Raw genomic sequence first — 23,130 nt, 5'->3', positions numbered from 1 at the left:
TCATTGTGTGCAATGCTCGGCACCTATGGTACTTACTCAGCCGGAGCCTCAGCCACTAGTGGGACCCTCGGCCCAGGTAGAAACACCGGCTGCCACTGTCCAGGTGACAGGGACGGAGTTTGCAGTATTCGCTGACAAACTTTCTGAGACTATGGATAAATGGTCTGCTAAGATACTAGAAGCTTTGCAGTCCAGACCTGTAACACAGGCCCCGGGCACTGTTGAATCATTGACCCCAGGCCCCCCTCGGTTGGAGCAGCAAAGTGCTCCTGGGGTGACTCATAGGTCTCAAGGTGAGGTCTCTGACACGGACCGCAGTCCCAGACCACCTAAGCGGGGTCGCTGGGAGCTTCCCTCGACTTCATCACACTGCTCAGGGTCTCAGCAGGAGGACTCTCTAGAGGATGAAGCGGAGGGGGCAGATCAGGACTCTGATCCTGAAGCCGCTCTCAACCTAGACACACCAGAAGGGGACGCCATAGTGAACGACCTTATAGCGTCCATCAATCAGGTGTTGGATCTTTCTCCCCCAGCTCCTCCAATTGAGGAGTCAGCTTCTCAGCAGGAGAAATTCCGTTTTAGGTTTCCCAAGCGTACAATGAGTATGTTCCTGGATCACTCCGACTTCAGAGAGGCAGTCCAGAAACACCGAGCTTGTCCAGATAAGCGCTTTTCTAAGCGCCTTAAGGACACACGTTATCCCTTCCCCCCTGACGTTGTCAAGGGTTGGGCTCAGTGTCCCAAGGTGGATCCTCCAGTCTCCAGACTGGCGGCTAGATCCATAGTTGCAGTGGAAGATGGGGCTTCACTCAAAGATGCCACTGACAGACAGATGGAGCTCTGGTTGAAATCCATCTATGAGGCTATCGGCGCGTCCTTTGCTCCGGCATTCGCAGCCGTATGGGCGCTCCAAGCTATCTCAGCTTGTCACTCGCAGATTAATGCAGTCACACGTGCCTCTGCTCCGCAGGTGGTGTCATTAACCTCTCAGGCGTCAACGTTTGCGTCCTACGCCATTAATGCTGTCCTGGACTCTACGAGCCGTACGGCGGTAGCATCCGCCAATTCGGTGGCAGTCCGCAGGGCCATGTGGCTACGTGAATGGAAGGCAGACTCTGCTTCCAAAAAGTTCTTAAAAAGACCGCCGGAGGAACCGCTCCCAAAGCGGCCTCCTCATGACTTTCGGCCTCTTCACGCCGCATCCTCGGTCGGTGGCAGGCTCTCCCGCTTTTGCGACGCCTGGTTGCCACAGGTACAAGACCGTTGGGTGAGAGACATTCTGTCTCACGGTTACAGGATAGAGCTCAGCTCTCGTCCTCCGACTCGTTTCTTCAGAACATCTCCGCCCACCGAGCGAGCCGATGCTCTTCTTCAGGCGGTGTGCACTCTGAAGGCAGAAGGAGTGGTGATCCCTGTTCCTCTTCAGCAACAGGGTCACGGTTTTTACTCCAACTTGTTTGTGGTGCCAAAAAAGGACGGATCTTTCCGTCCTTTTCTGGACCTAAAACTGCTCAACAAACACGTGAAAACCAGGCGGTTCCGGATGGAATCGCTCCGCTCCGTCATCGCCTCAATGTCCCAAGGAGATTTCCTAGCATCAATCGACATCAAAGATGCTTATCTCCACGTACCGATTGCACCAGAGCATCAGCGCTTCCTGCGTTTCGCCATAGGGGACGAACACCTTCAGTTCGTGGCACTGCCTTTCGGCCTGGCGACAGCACCACGGGTCTTCACCAAGGTCATGGCAGCAGTTGTAGCAGTCCTACACTCTCAGGGACACTCGGTGATCCCTTACTTAGACGATCTGCTTGTCAAGGCACCCTCCCGAGTGGCATGCCAACACAGCCTGAACATTGCTCTGGAGACTCTTCAGAGATTCGGGTGGATCATCAATTTCACAAAGTCAAATCTGACACCGGCCCAATCACTGACATATCTTGGCATGGAGTTTCATACTCTTCCAGCGATAGTGAAGCTTCCGCTGGACAAGCAGCGTTCACTACAGACAGGGGTGCAATCTCTCCTTCAAGGCCAGTCACACCCCTTGAGGCGCCTCATGCACTTCCTGGGGAAGATGGTGGCAGCAATGGAGGCAGTTCCTTTTGCGCAGTTTCATCTGCGTCCACTTCAATGGGACATTCTCCGCAAGTGGGACAGGAAGTCGACGTCCCTCGACAGGAACGTCTCCCTTTCTCAGGCAGCCAAAGCCTCTCTTCGGTGGTGGCTTCTTCCCACTTCATTGTCGAAGGGGAAATCCTTCCTACCACCATCCTGGGCGGTGGTCACGACGGACGCGAGCCTGTCAGGGTGGGGAGCGGTCTTTCTCCACCACAGGGCCCAGGGTACCTGGACTCAGCCAGAGTCCTCCCTGCAGATCAATGTTCTGGAGATAAGGGCAGTGTATCTTGCCCTAAAAGCGTTCCAGCCGTGGCTGGAAGGCAAACAGATCCGAATTCAGTCGGACAACTCCACAGCGGTGGCATACATCAACCACCAAGGCGGAACACGCAGTCGGCAAGCCTTCCAGGAAGTCCGGCGGATTCTGCTGTGGGCGGAAGCCACAGCATCCGCCATATCCGCAGTTCACATCCCGGGCGTAGAAAACTGGGAAGCAGACTTTCTCAGTCGCCAGGGCATGGACGCAGGGGAATGGTCCCTTCACCCGGACGTATTTCAAGAGATCTGTTGCCGCTGGGGGATGCCGGACGTCGACCTAATGGCGTCCCGGCACAACAACAAGGTCCCGGCATTCTTGGCACGGTCTCAAGATCACAGAGCTCTGGCGGCAGACGCATTAGTTCAGGATTGGTCGCAGTTTCAACTGCCTTATGTGTTTCCCCCTCTGGCACTGTTGCCCAGAGTGTTACGCAAGATCAGGTCAGACTGCCGCCGCGCCATCCTCGTCGCTCCAGACTGGCCGAGGAGGTCGTGGTACCCGGATCTGTGGCATCTCACGGTGGGTCAACCGTGGGCACTACCAGACCGACCAGACTTGCTGTCTCAAGGGCCGTTTTTCCATCTGAATTCTGCGGCCCTCAACCTGACTGTGTGGCCATTGAGTCCTGGATCCTAGCAACTTCAGGGTTATCTCAGGAGGTCATTGCCACTATGAGACAGGCTAGGAAACCAACGTCCGCCAAGATCTACCACAGGACGTGGAGAATATTCTTATCCTGGTGCGCTGATCAGGGTCTTTCTCCCTGGCCATTTGCTTTGCCCACTTTTCTTTCCTTCCTTCAATCTGGATTGGAAAAGGGTTTGTCGCTCGGTTCTCTGAAGGGACAAGTCTCAGCGCTCTCTGTGTTTTTCCAGAAGCGCCTAGCCAGACTTCCAAAGGTGCGCACGTTCCTGCAGGGGGTTTGTCACATAGTCCCTCCTTACAAGCGGCCGTTAGAACCCTGGGATCTGAACAGGGTGCTGATGGCTCTTCAGAAACCACCTTTTGAGCCAATGAAGGATATTTCTCTTTCACGCCTTTCGCAGAAAGTGGTCTTCCTAGTAGCAGTCACATCACTTCGGAGAGTGTCTGAACTAGCAGCGCTGTCATGCAAGGCTCCTTTCCTGGTGTTTCACCAGGACAAGGTGGTTCTGCGTCCGGTTCCAGAATTTCTCCCTAAGGTGGTATCCCCCTTTCATCTCAATCAGGATATCTCCTTACCTTCTCTTTGTCCACATCCAGTTCACCAATGTGAAAAGGATTTGCACTTGTTGGATCTGGTGAGAGCACTCAGACTCTACATTTCTCGTACGGCGCACCTGCGCCGCTCGGATGCACTCTTTGTCCTTGTCGCTGGCCAGCGTAAAGGGTCACAGGCTTCCAAATCAACCCTGGCTCGGTGGATCAAGGAACCAATTCTCGAAGCCTACCGTTCCTCTGGGCTTCCGGTTCCATCAGGGCTGAAGGCCCATTCTACCAGAGCCGTGGGTGCGTCCTGGGCTTTGCGGCACCAGGCTACGGCTCAGCAGGTGTGTCAGGCGGCTACCTGGTCGAGTCTGCACACTTTCACGAAACACTATCAGGTGCATACCTATGCTTCGGCGGATGCCAGCCTAGGTAGGCGAATCCTTCAGGCGGCGGTTGCCCACCTGTAGGAAGGGGCCGTTTTACGGCTCTATTATGAGGTATTATTTTACCCACCCAGGGACTGCTTTTGGACGTCCCAATTGTCTGGGTCTCCCAATGGAGCGACAAAGAAGAAGGGAATTTTGTTTACTTACCGTAAATTCCTTTTCTTCTAGCTCCAATTGGGAGACCCAGCACCCGCCCCTGTTCCCTTCGGGCTGTTGTTCTTTGTGTACACATGTTGTTCATGTTGAATGGTTTTCAGTTTTCCGAACTTCCTTCGGATTGAATTACTTTAGACCAAATTCTAAGTTTCCTCCTTCCTGCTTTTGCACCAAAACTGAGGAGCCCGTGATACACGGGGGGGTGTATAGGCAGTAGGGGAGGGGCTTTACACTTTTAAGTGTAATACTTTGTGTGGCCTCCGGAGGCAGAAGCTATACACCCAATTGTCTGGGTCTCCCAATTGGAGCTAGAAGAAAAGGAATTTACGGTAAGTAAACAAAATTCCCTTCTTTCCTTACATTTATATATTATTTTTCTATAATAGTTTCTTATTTTTTCCTTACATTTATATATTTAATTTTAAATAATAATAATAAATTTATTAACAGTTATTTTCCTTATTTTTTTGCTTGTATTTATATAATAATAAAAATAATATTTTTTTTATTTTTTTGCTTACATTGATATATTTATTTTTATATAATAATAATGATAATAATATCTTATTGCTTACATTAATTTACTTTTATATGATAATAAAAATATTAATTGTTATTTTTTTTGCTTACATTTATATATTTTTATATAATAATACTGAATTATGTTTTACTTTATGTATTACTTTTATATAATCATAGTTTCTTATTTTTTCCTTACATTTCTATATTTAATTTATAATAATAATAATTTTATTAATAGTTATTGTTCCTTATTTTTTTTCTTGCATTTATATAATAATAATAATATTTTTCTGCTTACATTTATATATTTATGTTATATAATAAATTATCTTTTGTTTACATTTCTGTATTGTTTAATTATTATTATTAATAATAATAATAATAATAATAATAATAATAATAATACATAATTATCTCTTATTTTTTCTTTTCATTTATATATTTTGATATACTACTACTAGTCCTACTAATAATAATAATAATAACAACATTATTTTTTTTTCTTACATTGATATATTTGATTTTTTTATAATAATAATAATAATAGTAATTTTCTTATTTTTTTAGTACATTTCTAGATTTATTTTATATAATAATAATGTTATTTTTTTAATTAGATTTATTGTTTTAATGATAATAATAAGAATTAATAATAATAATAATAATAATAATAATAATAATAATAATAATAATAATAATAATAATAGTCAACACAAGGGAACCTCCCAAAATACAAAATAAAGGTATTATTACAAAATAACACATTTTATTCTGCATTTATTTTAAACACATTTTATTGAAGTTTTCAGAATCATTACAATATATCTAACATTTGAACAAGAATAAATTCACCTTACCAATTTACCCACCCTTGTCTTAACCCACCCTCTTTTATTCCCACTTTATCCCCCCTAACATTTTTAATACACTGAACACCAGGTATAAGTCGCGAAAGAACACACAGCTCCTCTATATTCTGATTCCCGTTTGAAGCCCTATTTCTCTGAAACCCTCGTCTCGCCCTACTGTCGTGTCTCTACTGCGTGTGTATTTTCAGCTTTCCCAATGTGCCTTGCAAGTCTCCCAGTAGATTCCGTATTAGTGAAAGGAGATACCACTTTCCGTATTTCTGCAACTCCATACTGTTGTACTATAAATCTCTTCCATTTTTTAAAAAAGTTTCCCGTTAGTTCGTCCTTATTTCTTTCGGCTTCCAACTGTTCAATATTGAGCAGCTTTTTAATCTGATTGACCACCTCCTCCTCTGATGGAACAGATTCCTCGAGCCATCTGCGTAGTAGGGCCTTTTTCCCTATCATAGCAATATTATGGAAGAGTCTTGGAATCGTGGTCCCCCGTGTATCTCCTCCTCCTTCCTTTTCTTTAGTCCTGTGGTGGAAAATCCATAACAATGGGTCTAGTTCCATTTCCACTTCCCATACTTTTTCTATAAGTGTCTTCATTTTTCCCCCAAATTTCTGACTTTCTGGGCACTGCCAAATCCCGTGGTATAAGTCCGTTTTCGTCTGCTTACATTTGGGGCAATGTTCTATTTTATTCATCGTCTGCTTGGTAGGGATGTTAAAACCATAAATTGCTCTGTGCATTAATCTAAACTGTGTGTCCCTCCAGCCCTCATTAATCACCTCCTTCCTCATCCTCATCCATCCCTGCTGTATCTTTTCCCCTGCCTCTGTATCTTTTAGTTGTCGTGCCCATGCTCCCCAGACCTGGTCCAAGTGCAGTGGTACCAGTGCTGTTCTCAGATCTTTGTACAGGGAGGAGATAGTAATCTCCTGTTTATCCTTCATTATAAATTGGTCCATTTCATTCATTACCTGTTCTTTTCTAACATCCCTCAATAGTCCCATTATTCCCTTTTCCACCTGTTTGTATTGTATGATTTGGAATGGGGAAAGCCCGTACCTGTTCACCATCTCCTCAAGGGTCAACCACCTATGTTCCGTTTCATGGAGCAGATCCTTCACCCCACCGATCCCCTTATTTCTCCATTCTAGAAATAGTTTGTTTTCCCTCCCTGCTGGGAATTCCGGAAAATTCCAGATATTTAGGTATTTGGAGATTCTCCAGGACAGGTTAAACTTTTTCCTCACTGCTTTCCACGCCATTATCGTATCCCTACATACCAGGGAGTGCTTAATTTTCCTCGGAATATTGGCCAATGACGTGTGTAATATTGCCCCCAAGTCCCATGGTCTACAGTACTCACTTTCCAATTTTATGTTAGAATAGCTATTTTTCTTCGGCGCTCCATTGGGAGACCCAGACGATTGGGTGTATAGCTACTGCCTCCGGAGGCCACACAAAGCATTACACTAAAAAGTGTAAGGCCCCTCCCCTTCTGGCTATACACCCCCCGTGGGAACACGGGATGCTCAGTTTTCAAGCTTTGTGCGAAGGAGGTCAGACATCCACGCATAGCTCCACTGTTTAGTCAGCAGTAGCTGCTGACTATATCGGATGGAAGAAAAGAGGGCCCATATAGGGCCCCCAGCATGCTCCCTTCTCACCCCACTTGTGGTTTGTAAGGTTGAGGTACCCATTGCGGGTACGGAGGCTGGAGCCCACATGCTGTTTTCCTTCCCCATCCCCCTGAGGGGCTCTGTGGAAGTGGGATCTTACCGGCCCCCAAACCCTGAGGCCGGGCTCCATCCACAGACCCAGAGAACCTGCTGGAGGAGCTGAGTACCGTCAGGGACAAGGCCCTGCAACATTCAGGTACTCTGTGTCCCCGCACAGACAGGCCACGCACACTCCAGACTTGCTGGGTGTGCTAGTGCGCCGGGGACAGTAGCGCTGCGCGCTGGGGTTACAGTCACTGCAGCTTAGCTGAGTGATTTTATTGTTGGGAACTACCGCACCGGCCGCTCCGGGAGCGGCGGCGCGGCTGGGACTTGTAGTGCGCCGGGGACTCGCGCTGACCGCGCTTTTACGGCGGCAGCGCTCATAAATCTAGTCCCCGGCTTTTGCGGCCTAGCTCCGCTTCGTTCCCGCCCCCACCCTGTCAATCAGGGGAAGGGAGAGACGCTGTTCCATAGTCAGCGCTGAGGGCTGGAGTCTTATTTACATACTCCAGCCCTCTCACTGGGCACAGTGGGGCGCAGGTTTCCCGCTCTTGGTCTCAACACGCCCAGGGCCCGCCCCTCTCCACAGGACGCCGGCAGCCATTCCTGCATGCAGTCTGGCTGGAGAAAGGACACGGGCTCTGGGGGACCCAGACAAGGGACTCTGCTGACCACACACCCGCGTTTCTGCGGGCGGTAAGCTGCACATAAGTGCTGGCCCCACTAGTGCCACAGTGTTTTTTGGTGCATTTTTTCCCTGTACCATATATATTGATATTGCACTGTACGGTCGCTTCTTGGCTTATACCCTATATTGCTCTGAGGAGACAACAACATGTCATCCGCAAAACGCAAGGGTGCCAGGGCACGGGCGGTATGCACTGCTTGTGTCGCATGTGGGGCTAATCTACCGGCAGGCTCCAATGACCCCCATTGTGTGCAATGTTCAATCCCTGTGCCACTTCGGCAGCCAGAGCCTATGGTAGTAGTGGCCCAGGCAGAGACGCCTGTGAACCCTGCCCCGGTGACGGGGACAGAATTTGCAATTTTTGCTGATAAGATGTCTGTGACTATGACAAAAATCCTGGAGACCTTGCAGTCCAGGCCAGTTTCTCAGACCATGGACACTGCTGTGTCTATGCTCCCCGGTCCCCCTCAGTTGGAACTAATCCGTACTTCAAGGGGGTCCCAAGCATCACAGGCTGAAGACTCTGACTCGGATGACAGTCCCAGGCAGCCTAAGCGGGCTCGCTGGGAAAGACCCTCGACGTCATCACACTGGTCAGGGTCTCAACGAGAAGAGTCCCTGTGTGAGGGGACAGAGGTGGGTGATCAGGAGTCTAATCCTGACACCGCTCTCAATCTAGATAACCCTGATGGTGACGCAATGGTAAATGACCTTATAGCGGCCATCAATAGACTGTTGGATATTTCTCCCCCAGCCCCTTCAGCAGAGGAGGCAGCTGCACAGCAGGAGAAGTTCCATTTTCGGTATCCCAAGCGTAAATTGAGTACTTTTCTGGACCACTCTGACTTCAGAGAATCAGTCCAGAAACATCATGCTTATCCAGACAAGCGTTTTTCCAAACGTCTTAAGGATACACGTTATCCCTTTCCCCCTGACGTGGTCAAACGCTGGACCCAGTGTCCAAAGGTGGATCCCCCAATATCCAGGCTTGCGGCTAGATCCATAGTTGCAGTGGAGGATGGGGCTTCACTTAAAGATGCCAATGACAGACAGATGGACCTGTGGTTGAAATCTGTCTATGAAGCCATCGGCGCGTCGTTTGCTCCAGCATTCGCGGCCGTGTGGGCACTCCAAGCTATTTCCGCTGGTCTGGCACAGGTGGACTCTTTCATACGTCCAGCAGTGCCGCAAGTGGCGTCCTTAACTACGCAAATGTCTGCGTTTGCGACATACGCTATCAATGCGGTACTGGACTCTACGAGCCGTACCTCAATGGCGTCTGCCAACTCTGTGGTTTTGCGCAGAGCCTTGTGGTTATAGGAATGGAAAGCAGATTCTGCTTCCAAGAAATGTTTAACCAGCTTGCCGCTATCTGGAGACAGACTGTTTGGTGAGCAATTGGCTGAAATCATTAAACAGTCCAAGGGTAAGGACTCCTCCTTACCCCAGCCCAGATCAAGCAAACCTCAGCAGAGGAAGTGGCAGTCGAGGTTTCGGTCCTTTCGAGGCTCGGGCAAGCCCCAATTCTCCTCGTCCAAAGGGACTCAGAAGGAGCAAAGGAGCTCAGATGCCTGGCGGGCTCACTCACGCCCCAAGAAAGCAACCGGAGGAGCCGCTTCCAAGCCGGCTACCTCATGACTTTCGGCCTCCTCTCTCCGCATCCTCGGTCGGTGGCAGGCTCTCCCGCTTTTGCGACATTTGGCTGCCACAGGTCAAAGACCGTTGGGTGAGAGACATTCTGTCTCACGGGTACAGGATAGAGTTCAGTTCTCGTCCTCCGCCTCGGTTCTTCAGAACTTCCCCACATCCCGACCGAGCAGATGCCCTTCTGCAGGCGGTGAGCTCTCTAAGAGCAGAAGGAGTGGTGATCCCTGTTCCTCTTCAGGAACAAGGGCAAGGTTTTTACTCCAATCTCTTTGTGGTGCCAAAAAAGGACGGCTCATTCCGTCCTGTTCTGGACCTAAAACTGCTCAACAAGCATGTGAACGCAAGGCGGTTCCGGATGGAATCCCTCCGCTCCGTCATTGCCTCAATGTCTCAAGGAGATTTCCTTGCATCAATAGACATCAAAGATGCTTATCTCCACGTGCCGATTGCTACAGAGCACCAACGCTTTCTACGTTTCGTGATAGGAGACGACCATCTACAATTCGTAGCTCTGCCATTTGGTCTGGCGACAGCCCCACGGGTTTTCACCAAGGTCATGGCGGCAGTGGTAGCAATCTTGCACTCTCAGGGACACTCGGTGATCCCTTACTTAGACGATCTGCTTGTCAAAGCACCCTCTCAAGGGGCATGCCAACTCAGCCTGAATGTTGCGCTAGAGACTCTCCAGACTTTCGGGTGGATCATCAACTTTTCAAAGTCCAATCTGTCACCGACCCAATCACTAACGTATCTTGGCATGGAGTTTCATACTCTCTCAGCGATAGTGAAGCTTCCGCTGGACAAGCAGCGGTCGCTACAGACAGGGGTGCAGTCTCTCCTTCAAGGTCAGTCGCACCCCTTGAGGCGCCTCATGCACTTCCTAGGGAAGATGGTGGCAGCAATGGAGGCAGTCCCGTTTGCGCAGTTTCATCTGCGCCCACTTCAGTGGGACATTCTCCGCCAATGGGACGGGAAGTCAACATCCCTGGACAGGGAAGTCTCCCTGTCCCAGACGACCAAGGACTCTTTGCAGTGGTGGCTTCTTCCCACCTCTTTATCACAGGGAAGATCCTTCCTACCCCCATCCTGGGCAGTAGTCACGACGGACGCGAGTCTGTCAGGGTGGGGAGCAGTTTTTCTCCACCACAGGGCTCAGGGTACGTGGACTCAGCAGGAGTCCACCCTTCAGATCAATGTTCTGGAAATCAGGGCAGTGTATCTGGCCCTACTAGCCTTCCAGCAGTGGCTGGAAGGAAAGCAGATCCGAATTCAGTCGGACAACTCCACAGCGGTGGCATACATCAACCACCAAGGAGGGACACGCAGTCGGCAAGCCTTCCAGGAAGTCCGGCGGATTCTGATGTGGGTGGAGGACAGAGCATCCACCATATCCGCGGTTCACATCCCGGGCGTGGAAAACTGGGAAGCAGACTTCCTCAGTCGCCAGGGTATGGACGCAGGGGAGTGGTCCCTTCACCCAGACGTGTTTCAGGAAATCTGTCACCGCTGGGGGGTGCCGGATGTCGACCTAATGGCGTCTCGGCACAACAACAAGGTTCCGACCTTCATGGCGCGGTCTCGCGATCAAAGAGCTCTGGCGGTAGACGCCTTGGTGCAAGATTGGTCGCAGTTCCGGCTCCCTTATGTGTTTCCACCTCTGGCACTCTTGCCCAGAGTGCTACGCAAGATCAGATCCGATTGCAGCCGCGTCATACTCGTCGCCCCAGACTGGCCGAGGAGGTCGTGGTACCCGGATCTGTGGCATCTCACGGTCGGCCAACCGTGGGCACTACCAGACCGACCAGACTTACTGTCCCAAGGGCCGTTTTTCCATCGGAATTCTGCGGCCCTGAACCTGACTGTGTGGCCATTGAGTCCTGGATCCTAGCGTCTTCAGGATTATCCCAAGGGGTCGTTGCCACCATGAGACAGGCTAGGAAGCCCACGTCTGCTAAGATCTACCACAGAACGTGGAAGATATTCTTATCCTGGTGCTCTGCTCAGGGAGTGTCTCCCTGGCCATTTGCATTGCCTACTTTTCTTTCTTTCCTGCAATCTGGGTTAGAAAAAGGTTTGTCGCTCGGCTCCCTTAAAGGGCAAGTCTCAGCGCTATCCGTCTTTTTTCAGAAGCGTCTAGCACGACTTTCTAAGGTGCGCACGTTCCTGCAGGGGGTTTGTCATATCGTACCCCCGTACAAGCGGCCGTTAGATCCATGGGATCTGAACAGGGTACTTGTTGCCCTCCAGAAGCCGCCCTTCGAGCCTCTGAGGGATGTTTCACTTTCTCGACTATCGCAGAAAGTGGCTTTTCTGGTAGCGATCACATCTCTTCGGAGAGTGTCTGAGCTAGCAGCGCTGTCTTCCAAGGCTCCTTTCCTGGTCTTCCACCAGGACAAGGTAGTGCTGCGCCCCATTCAGGAGTTTCTCCCTAAGGTGGTATCCTCTTTTCATCTAAATCAGGATATCTCATTGCCTTCCTTTTGTCCTCATGCAGTTCATCGGTATGAGAAGGATTTACATTTGTTAGATCTGGTGAGAGCACTCAGAATCTACATTTCCCGCACGGCGCCCCTGCGCCGCTCCGATGCACTCTTTGTCCTTGTCGCTGGTAAGCGCAAAGGGTCGCAGGCTTCAAAAGCCACCCTGGCTCGATGGATCAAAGAACCAATTCTTGAAGCCTACCGTTCTGCTGGGCTTCCGGTTCCTTCAGGGCTAAAGGCCCACTCAACCAGAGCCGTGGGTGCGTCCTGGGCATTACGACACCAGGCTACGGCTCAACAGGTGTGCCAGGCAGCCACCTGGTCGAGTCTGCACACTTTCACCAAACATTATCAGGTGCATACCTATGCTTCGGCGGACGCCAGCCTAGGTAGAAGAGTCCTGCAGGCGGCGGTTGCCTCCTCGTAGGGAAGGGCTGTTTTTGCAGCTCTAACATGAGGTATTTCTTTACCCACCCAGGGACTGCTTTTGGACGTCCCAATCGTCTGGGTCTCCCAATGGAGCGCCGAAGAAGAAGGGAATTTTGTTACTTACCGTAAATTCCTTTTCTTCTAGCTCCAATTGGGAGACCCAGCACCCGCCCTGTTTCCTTCGGGATTTTTGGTTTTTTCGGGTACACATGTTGTTCATGTTGAACGGTTTTCAGTTCTCCGATGTTCTTCGGATTGAATTTGTTTAAACCAGTTATTGGCTTTCCTCCTTCTTGCTTTGGCACTAAAACTGAGCATCCCGTGTTCCCACGGGGGGTGTATAGCCAGAAGGGGAGGGGCCTTACACTTTTTAGTGTAATGCTTTGTGTGGCCTCCGGAGGCAGTAGCTATACACCCAATCGTCTGGGTCTCCCAATTGGAGCTAGAAGAAAAGGAATTTACGGTAAGTAACAAAATTCCCTTCGTCTTCCTCAGCCAGTCTATTACGTGCCTCATCAAGCATGCAAGGTTGTAGCCTCTCACATTTGGCATCTTGATTCCTCCCTTTTCCAGTGGTAGCATTAGTTTTTCCGCCCTAATTCTTGGTCTTTTTCTCTTCCATAGGAAGCTTGTAAATGCTTTATTCAGTCTGTTTACATCCGCATGCTTTAATAATATAGGGATAGTCTGCATTGGGTATAGCAGCTTGGAGAAACTCATCATTTTTAAGAGGTGGTTTCTACCTAGCAGGGATAGCGGCAGCCCCCCCACATCTTATACCTAGCAGGGATAGCGGCAGCCCCCCCCACATCTTATACCTAGCAGGGATAGCGGCAGCCCCTCCCACATCTTATACCTAGCAGGGATAGCGGCAGCCCCCCCCCCCATCTTATACCTAGCAGGGATAGCGGCAGCCCCTCCCACATCTTATACCTAGCAGGGATAGCGGCAGCCCCCCCCACATCTTATACCTAGCAGGGATAGCGGCAGCCCCCCCCCACATCTTATACCTAGCAGGGATAGCGGCAGCCCCTCCCACATCTTATACCTAGCAGGGATAGCGGCAGCCCCCCCCACATCTTATACCTAGCAGGGATAGCGGCAGCCCCTCCCACATCTTATACCTAGCAGGGATAGCGGCAGCCCCTCCCACATCTTATACCTAGCAGGGATAGCGGCAGCCCCTCCCACATCTTATACCTAGCAGGGATAGCGGCAGCCCCTCCCACATCTTATACCTAGCAGGGATAGCGGCAGCCCCCCCCACATCTTATACCTAGCAGGGATAGCGGCAGCCCCCCCCACATCTTATACCTAGCAGGGATAGCGGCAGCCCCCCCCACATCTTATACCTAGCAGGGATAGCGGCAGCCCCTCCCACATCTTATACCTAGCAGGGATAGCGGCAGCCCCTCCCACATCTTATACCTAGCAGGGATAGCGGCAGCCCCTCCCACATCTTATACCTAGCAGGGATAGCGGCAGCCCCTCCCACATCTTATACCTAGCAGGGATAGCGGCAGCCCCCCCCACATCTTATACCTAGCAGGGATAGCGGCAGCCCCTCCCACATCTTATACCTAGCAGGGATAGCGGCAGCCCCCCCCACATCTTATACCTAGCAGGGATAGCGGCAGCCCCCCCCACATCTTATACCTAGCAGGGATAGCGGCAGCCCCTCCCACATCTTATACCTAGCAGGGATAGCGGCAGCCCCCCCCACATCTTATACCTAGCAGGGATAGCAGCAGCCCCCCCCCACATCTTATACCTAGCAGGGATAGCGGCAGCCCCCCCCACATCTTATACCTAGCAGGGATAGCAGCAGCCCCCCCCCACATCTTATACCTAGCAGGGATAGCGGCAGCCCCTCCCACATCTTATACCTAGCAGGGATAGCGGCAGCCCCCCCCACATCTTATACCTAGCAGGGATAGCGGCAGCCCCTCCCACATCTTATACCTAGCAGGGATAGCGGCAGCCCCTTCCACATCTTATACCTAGCAGGGATAGCGGCAGCCCCTCCCACATCTTATACCTAGCAGGGATAGCGGCAGCCCCTCCCACATCTTATACCTAGCAGGGATAGCGGCAGCCCCTCCCACATCTTATACCTAGCAGGGATAGCGGCAGCCCCTCCCACATCTTATACCTAGCAGGGATAGCGGCAGCCCCTCCCACATCTTTAGCTCTCGTTCTATTTTCTGTATCAGCGGTTTGAAGTTTAATTCATAAATGGAGGCAGGCTGGCGTCCCATCTGGATCCCCAGGTATTTAAGGTGGGTTTTTGCTATCGGTATCCCACATATGTGATCCCCTATTCCATAGGTTTTCAGGGGTTCGCTCATTCAGAAACAGTACTTCACATTTTGTCTTGTTCAATTTAAAACCTGCCATAGACCCAAATCTCTCTATCTGTTGTATTGTTTGTAAAAGGTCATTCTGTGGTCTATTCATGAATAATATGATATCGTCCGCGAATAGAGCTGAATGTACTTTTTCCGTTCCAATGTTAATGCCCTCAAAGCAGTCTCCTCCATTGATCAGTTTTGATAATGGCTCAATGGCTAGATTGAACAAGAGAGAGACAGCGGGCACCCCTGTCTCGTCCCTTTGGTCAAAGAGAAGGGTCGTGACAAAAATCCGGGTGTCACCACTCTTGCCTGAGGGTTTGCATATAGTATACCTATAAATGTTCTGAATGCTCCCCTGAAGCCCATATTATCTAGGACTGTTTCCAGCCATGGCCACTGCACATTATCAAACGCTTTTTCAGCATCCAACGTGATCATGGCTGGAAAGTCCCCTCCTTGTAGATCCCTGTGTCTGATGGCGTCCATTACTATCATGGCCATTCTTACGTTCGTCACGGCTGCTCTCCCCTTTACAAACCCCGATTGAGCGGGAGAAATTAGCCTTGGTAATACCTCTGCTAATCGACTGGCCATCAATTTGGCCACTAGTTTAAGGTCTTAGTTGATTAGTGAGATTGGTCTATAATTCGTTGGATTGTCCAAATTTTTATCTCCCTTGGGTAAAAGTTTTATATATGCAGTGTTAAGGTGGCTAGACATTCCCGTACCCCCTAACATTTTATTAAACATACGTGTCAGCGTGGGTGATATTTCCTCCTTTAGTACTTTATAGAATTCCCCATTGAACCCGTCAGGCCCCGGTGCTTTATGTATACTCAGTTCTCCTATTGTTGTTTGCACTTCCTCTATTGTGATGTCCGCGTTCAGTCTAGTCAGTTCGTCCTCGGTTATTTGTGTAAGTCCTAATGTCTTTAGCCATTCCCTCCCTCCTTCTCCATTTTCATCCCCCTTACTATATAGTTTGGCATAGTATTCCCCCAAGATCTGGTTGATCTCCTGCGGATTCGTCGATTTGGTCCCATCCTGTCTTGTCATACTAGCTATTAATGTCAACGGTCGTCTTCCCTTTGCCAGGTTAGCCAGCAGTTTACCTGCCTTATTGCCAAATCGGTGCAAGTCAACCTCCTGCTGAGACCTTACTAGTTCTTCTCGTTTTCCTACCCACATGTCAAACTCTTGTTTTGCTTCCTTCCACTCTTCTTTTGCTTTTTGGGATTTGTTTTCTAGGTACCTTGTGTATTTCTCTCTCAAACTAGTGCTTGCCTCCTGGTAATGTTTTTGCGTCTGTTTCCTGATTTTGGCTACATGCCCCATCAGTCTCCCCCTTAATACTACTTTCGCTGTTTCCCAGAATAGCATTGCCTCTTCCTCGTGCCCGCTGTTAGTGCCGCAATATTCCTCCCACCACTCCTTTAATGTTTTAATAAAATCTTTATCTTTGAGTAAGAATGATGGAAATCTCCATATATAATCCGAGCCCCTCTGTATTCTGTCATTTAGGTCTAAGGTCACCGGGCTGTGGTCGGATATAACCATGTTCTCTATGTCTACATCCTTGCCCCTGTGCCAGAGTCTTTGGTCTACTAATATAAAGTCAATCCTTGACCATGCTTCGTGTGGGTGTGAGTAGTGTGTAAATTCACGTTCATATGGGTGTTGCGTTCTCCAACTGTCCTGCAGATTTGTGTCTTCCAGTAATTTGGCCATCAAACCCTTTGTATTCCTACTCTGCCTACCTTGTTCCTTGCCATACCTCCTATCCTCCTCTTTCGAAACTACTGCATTAAAATCTCCCCCCACTATCTTATTTGGGTCTACATCCACTCCCAATTTGTTGGTGATAAAGTCAAAGAAGGCTTCTTGTTCGTTATTAGGGGCGTATATATTGTGTATGCTAAACTCTCCATGCGGGCTAGTTAATTTGATATGTATGTACCTCCCACCATCATCACTGTCTTGGGACACTATTTCGTGAGTAAAGTGTTTGTTTATTAAGATCATTACCCCTGCCTTCCTTCCCTGGGATCCCGACCCGACTACCGCCCCCACCCATAATTTTTGCATACGAAAAAAATCCCCTTTTTGCAGGTGGGTCTCCTGCAGTAGTGCGATATCTACCTTCAGTCTTTTAAGGTGTCGTAATATCATCATGCGCTTATGTGGAGACTTCAAACCTTTTACGTTCCAAGTGACTAATTTAACCATTATCCCAACATCTCGGGACATTTGTGTCGCTATATGTTCTCACTTGTGTGTGTCTTGGCGCCTTTCCCTGGTCTTTTCCCTGCCTTAACTCCGCTGCGTACTGACAACTATGTATTGCCTGGGCACAACCTTGTGTCCCCTTCTTGGCATTAACTATAAACCTGGTGGCTACCCCCCCAACTGCCCTCAGTTTTCTTTCGGCGTGCTTATAGCGTTGCTTTCCCTGAACCCAACTATTCAACCTAAATCTATTGTCAACTAACAACCCCTCAACTGTCCCCCCCTTTACAATCAATCGTCTCGTCACTTCCATTTTTTCTGTGATGCTCCTGGCTCCGCAATCCCCTCTCAGCCCCCTAATTAACATTTACATATGGCCTGTCCCCCATTGTTCTGTTATCTAACACACCAGAGCAAGGCCTTCCTGGTCAATAGCCGTGCCAGCATACAATACCCCCTCCCTCATTGCCCAATAGCCGTGCCAGCATACAATACCCCCTCCCTCCTTGCCCAATAGCCGTGCCAGCATACAATGCCCCTTCCCTCATTGCCCATACCTATTATTTGGTGCCTCTGGTCTCAATTTCACTTCACCTCCCATCAGCATAAGTGACCTGGCTACCAGAAGAGCGATTTATCAGTAGATACTAAAGAGAGAGAAACCCGGTCCCCCATAGATGTTAGGATCCCCTACACCCCCGAGGGGGAAGGGCACCTTGATCCATATAGATTGAAGAGGCGTGGGGAACTGAAGAGAAAGAGAAAAGAATGGAAAAGCCTACAAGAAGAAAAAAAAAAAAAGTGGAAGTAGGAAGAGGAAGTAGGAAGTGGAAAAGGAAGTGTAAGAGGAAGAGGAAAAGAAAGTGGAAGAGGAAGTGTAAAGTGGAAAAGGAAGAGGAAGTGGAAGTAGGAAGAGGAAGTAGGAAGTGGAAAAGGAAGAGAAAGTGGAAGAGAAAGTAGGAAATTGAAAAGGAAGTGGAAGAGGAAGTAGGAAGTGGAAGTAGGAAGTGGAAAAGGAAGTGGTAGAAGAAGTGGTAGAGGAAGTAGGAAGTGGAAGAGGAAGTAGGAAATGGAAGAGGAGGTGGAAGAGGAAGTGGAAGTAGGAAGTGGAAGAGGAGGTGGAAGAGGAAGAGGAAGTAGGAAGTGGAAGAGGAAATAGGAAGTGGAAGAGGAAGTAGGAAGTGGAAAAGGAAGTAGAAGAGGAAGTGGAAAAGGAAGTGAAAGAGGAAGTGGGACAGGAGGTGGAAGTAGGAAGTGGAAGTAAGTAGGACGTGGAAGAGGAAGTGGAAGTAGGAGGTGGAAGTGGAAGAGGAAGTGGAAGAGGAAGTAAGAAGTGGAAGAGGAAGTGGAAGAGGAAGTAGGAATTAGAAGAGGAAGTGGAAAAAGAAGTAGGAAGAGATAAATGGGGTGGAAAAGGAAGTGTAAGAAAAGTGTAAGAGGCACTATGAAGTGGAAGTAGGAAGTGGAAGCAGAAAGTAAAAATGCAATAATAAACAGTAGATGTTACTCATCCCCTGCATTCCGTCAGTCCCCTCTCTCTTGGGCCCCTCAGTTCAGTTCAAAAATATCGATTCTTCTCCTTGCAGCCTCTCTCATGGCACTCCCATCTTCTGATTTCCAGGCCAACGCGACGGCGACCTCCTTGCTTTTAGACTTCCTGCATGTATCTCCTTCATCCAGTCGTTCCGGCCCGATGCCCGGCTTTCCTCCTCTCTTTCTTGCCGAGTATGTTGCCTCTCCGGGAAGTCCTCCGTCTGGTTTCTGTTCTCCATCTCCTCCATCCATCTCTCCGCCTCACTCAAGTCTTTCGTCGCAAAAAGGGATCCATCACGTCTTGTTACTCTCAGTATTGCAGGATAGAGCAGTTGGAATTTTATGCCTTTACGATACAGCGCGGTACAAATCTTACTAAAGGCTTTCCTTTTGCGTGTAACCTCCGCCGAGTAGTCACCGAAGATCAGCACCTTATGCCCTTGTAGAGACAGTGGGGTCCTCCTTCCTCTAAACGCTCGCAGTATCTCTTCTTTGTCTTTGTATTCCAAGTATTTTATTATCACTTGGCGCGGCCTGGCTGGTCCCGTCACTCCCGTGCTGTCTTCCTTCCCATTTGTTCCTCCTGTGCCTGGACGCTCTTACAGGGCCCACTCTGTGCGCTCTTTCCACCCTGCATTTGTGCGTTAGACCTAGCGCCTTGGGGAGCTCTGCTTCACATATGTTGTCCAATTTCCGCATGCTTATAGATTCCGGCAGTCCCACCAGCCTTAAATTGCTTCTTCTGGAGCGGTTTTCCAGATCCTCTAGTTTGTCTCTCATGGCCTGGGATCCCTCCACCATCTCCTGCAGCTGCTCCTTTAATGCTGTCACCTGGTCCTCTGTGTCAGAGATTCTTTGCTCCATCTCTGACATCCTGGCTCCCTGCTGTGCGATCTGTTCCTTTAAGGGTGCTAGCACTGCCCCCACCATGGCCTCTAGAGAGTCTTTGATCTTGTCTGCCAGGTGCACTGCCACTGCTCCAGCCAGACGGTCATAATCAATTTGCAGGCCTGGGAACTGGCTGTGCTGCTGAGCTGTCTGCTGCTGGTGCTGCTGGGCTGTCTGTTGCTCGTGCTGCCAGGCTGTCTGCTGCTGGTGCTGCTGGGTTATCTGCAGCTCCTGGTGCTGGGCTGCCTGCTGCTGGTGCTGGGCTGTTTGCTGCTCGTGGTGCTGGGCTGTCTGCTGCTCGGCTGCCTGCTGCTGGGCTGTCTGTTGCTCGTGCTGCCAGGCTGCCTGCTGCTGGTGCTGGGCTGTTTGCTGCTCGTGGTGCTGGGCTGTCTGCTGCTCGGCTGCCTGCTGCTGGGCTGTCTGTTGCTCGTGGTGCTGGGCTGCCTGCTGCTGGTGCTGGGCTGTTTGCTGCTCGTGGTGCTGGGCTGTCTGCTGCTCGGCTGCCTGCTGCTCGTGCTGCTGGGCTGTCTGTTGCTCGTGGTGCTGGGCTATCTGCTGCTGGTGCTGGGCTGTCTGCTGCTTGTGCTGGGCTGTCTGCTGCTGGGCTGTCTGCTGCTCGACTGCCTGCTGCTCGTGCTGCTGGGCTGTCTGCTGAGCGTGTTGCCGAGCTCTTTGCTGCTCTCTCAGCTGCTCCCCCTCCTCCTCCTCCATCCGTCCCCGCTCACCTCCCTGCATACCGCCGCGGCCGCCATTTTGCGCTCCATGTGCACTGCTCTCTCTGCAGCACCCTGCTCCAGCTGTCTGCCGCCGCTCCGGAGGAGGTACCGCTCCATGCACGGTCACCTCCTGCTCCTCGCCTCCCTTTCTCCGCCTCCTCCCCTGGCCGTGGGGTTCTTGTAGTCGGTGTGTGGGGCTGAGGAACGTGCGGAGCTCTGTCTCCCGCATCCTCACATCACAGCGCCGGAACCGGAAGTCATTCTGCATTTATTACATAAATCAAATAATCCTATACAGTAGAGTTGGTGCCCCGTAATCACACAAGGTGCCCAGAATGGATTTAGTTGCTGGCGGAGAAGGCTCGCAGTGCCCGGCTCTGGCAGCCGCCGATTTCTAAAAGGGGGCACCAAACCAGGGTCTAGCAAATCATTTTAAACTCCATCAATTTCTCCGACATAAAGCCAGGCCCGCTGCAGCCACATCCGGTGCTCAGAGCGACCGGGCGCTGTGTCTGCTTCACTCATTGTTCTGTTTTTGGTCTCTAGTGCCCACGGCTAAACGGTCGGGTCCAGAAGATCCTGCACTGGCGCTGGGGGGTTCCTCCAGAAGGAATCCCGCTTCCTCCAATACCCAATCCTGCTGCGGATCAGGAGCCGCCCCGGAGCCTGCAGGGGAGGTCGGAGAGGGAGTTCTTTGTGAAGTGGGCGGGCATGTCGTACTGGCACTGCTGCTGGATCACCGAGCTCCAGGTCCGTTTCTGTATATCACAATAGGATATAAAAAAAATTGACAACTCTGCTATTTCTAGGCCGGTGTAATGTGATGACGACTGCTGGTAGATTTGCTCAGTACTGTGAGACAATCAAATGTCTCCTGACTTCTGCGCCTCTTCCTCCTCTCTCACAGCATCCAGTCTCAGAATGGCAGAGTGAGAATCTGCAGCTGCATCCCCCTCCTCACTCTCCATCCATTATTTGCTGTATTGATGTATTGTTTTCATCCTCTTCTTTCAGCTGGAGATATTCCACACTGTCATGTACCGCAATTTCCAGCGGAAAAACGACATGGATGAGCCACCGCCTTTCGATTACGGCTCGGGAGAAGACGAGGGGAAGAGCGAGAAGAACAAAGATGCTGAATACTCCGACATGGAGGAAAGGTTTTATAAATACGGAATCAAACCGGAGTGGATGTCCCTACAGAGAGTGATCAACCACAGGTGAGGGGAGAAGGGAGAGGCTCTGCTGAGCCCGCTCCATACACGCAGGGGTGTAGCTAGCGCTAATTGGGCCAGTTTAACCTCTTAGGTTCTACAGTCCATAGAATCTTCAGCATGTAAACGGTTACTTAGCGGGGACGCACTCAATGACTTTATTTCCCCCCCCACAACACCATTTTGAAGTGCTGATGGGTTGTAATGGTAGTCGGGGGTCTAATGAGGACCCCAGATTCGGCCAACTCTGCTGCCTATGAAGCAGTACAAGTGATGAAGGGAATATTTTTGTTTGGCAGCCTGGATAAGAAGGGGACGTACCGCTACCTGGTGAAATGGAGAGACCTTTCCTACGATCAGTCAACATGGGAGGAGGACGGGATGAAGCTGCCGGACTATAATTACCACAAACAGATGTACTGGAGACACAGGTACAGGATGGAGCGTGCAGAGCGGCGAAGCGACACACTCTGCTCTGCTACGTGTTTTATATACTGCAGTCTATGGTGTAACTGGCAGCTCCTCCGCCTTCTTCTTACGCATGCTACCTGGTACGTCGCAGGTCATTAAGGGGTTAATGTGCATCCTCTCCCTCCAGAGAACTGATCATGGGTGAGAGCAACGCCTGTCCTGCTAAATTCAAGAGGGCCCCAAAAGAATCGTACATGGAGGACATCCCCAGATCCCCCACCAATGACGTGAGTACAGCCGGCGGCGGCAGGAGGACGGACGTCTGCGCCGATCCAGTGCCCGTCCGTCATATGTGACCCCTCTTCTCTCCTGCACACAGCCCACCGTGAAATATGAATCGCAGCCGGCGTTCGTCTCCTCCACGGGAGGCACGCTGCACATGTACCAGCTGGAGGGACTGAACTGGTTGCGGTTCTCCTGGGCACAAGGCACGGACACCATCCTGGCCGATGAGATGGGCCTTGGGAAAACCATACAGACCATAGTGTTCTTATATTCTCTCTATAGAGAGGTAAGATGTCAGAAACGGACGTGACTCTAGCGATAGGTATGGCCCCGGATGCAGACTCCTCACTCCTCAGCGATATGCTGGGACTTTTACATGATCGGAATACCCCTTTAATCTGAGATAAGAAGCTGGGCACTGAAGTGAAAGGGGATATAAAGGCGGTGTTCCTTTTGACAGTACCAGCTTCACTGTGTCCCCTATAACAGTACCAGCCTCACTGTTCCCCCCTATAATAGTACCAGCCTCACTGTGTCCCCTATAACAGTACCAGCCTCACTGTTCCCCCCTATAATAGTACCAGCCTCACTGTGTCCCCCTATAACAGTACCAGCCTCACTGTTCCCCCCTATAATAGTACCAGCCTCACTGTGTCCCCCTATAACAGTACCAGCCTCACTGTGTCCCCCTATAACAGTACCAGCCTCACTGTGTCCCCCTATAACAGTACCAGCCTCACTGTGTCCCCCTATAACAGTACCAGCCTCACTGTGTCCCCCTATAACAGTACCAGCCTCACTGTGTCCTCCTATAACAGTACCAGCCTCACTGTGTCCTCCTATAACAGTACCAGCCTCAGTGTCCCCCTATAACAGTACCAGCCCCACTGTGTCCCCCTATAACAGTACCAGCCTCACTGTG

General features: G+C 50.3%; 1 protein-coding gene across 3 annotated transcripts in view; it reads left to right on the top strand.

Annotated features, from left to right (window-relative positions):
• CHD3 (chromodomain helicase DNA binding protein 3) overlaps positions 1–23,130 on the top strand; it is a 195,727-nt gene that overhangs the window by 74,210 nt on the left and 98,387 nt on the right. For all 3 annotated transcript variants that reach the window (XM_075346709.1, XM_075346710.1, XM_075346708.1), the window contains exons 10-14: positions 20,845–21,048; positions 21,313–21,518; positions 21,812–21,943; positions 22,111–22,210; positions 22,303–22,494. In XM_075346709.1, the coding sequence (XP_075202824.1) occupies positions 20,845–21,048; positions 21,313–21,518; positions 21,812–21,943; positions 22,111–22,210; positions 22,303–22,494 (834 nt within the window). The remainder of the gene's footprint in view (positions 1–20,844; positions 21,049–21,312; positions 21,519–21,811; positions 21,944–22,110; positions 22,211–22,302; positions 22,495–23,130) is intronic.

This window comes from Anomaloglossus baeobatrachus, chromosome 4, assembly GCF_048569485.1.
Source record: "Anomaloglossus baeobatrachus isolate aAnoBae1 chromosome 4, aAnoBae1.hap1, whole genome shotgun sequence".
In the NCBI taxonomy this organism is placed as follows: Eukaryota; Metazoa; Chordata; class Amphibia; order Anura; family Aromobatidae; genus Anomaloglossus; species Anomaloglossus baeobatrachus.
The sequence above is the reverse complement of the archived record's forward strand: the minus strand, read 5'-3'. Positions and strand labels throughout refer to the sequence as shown.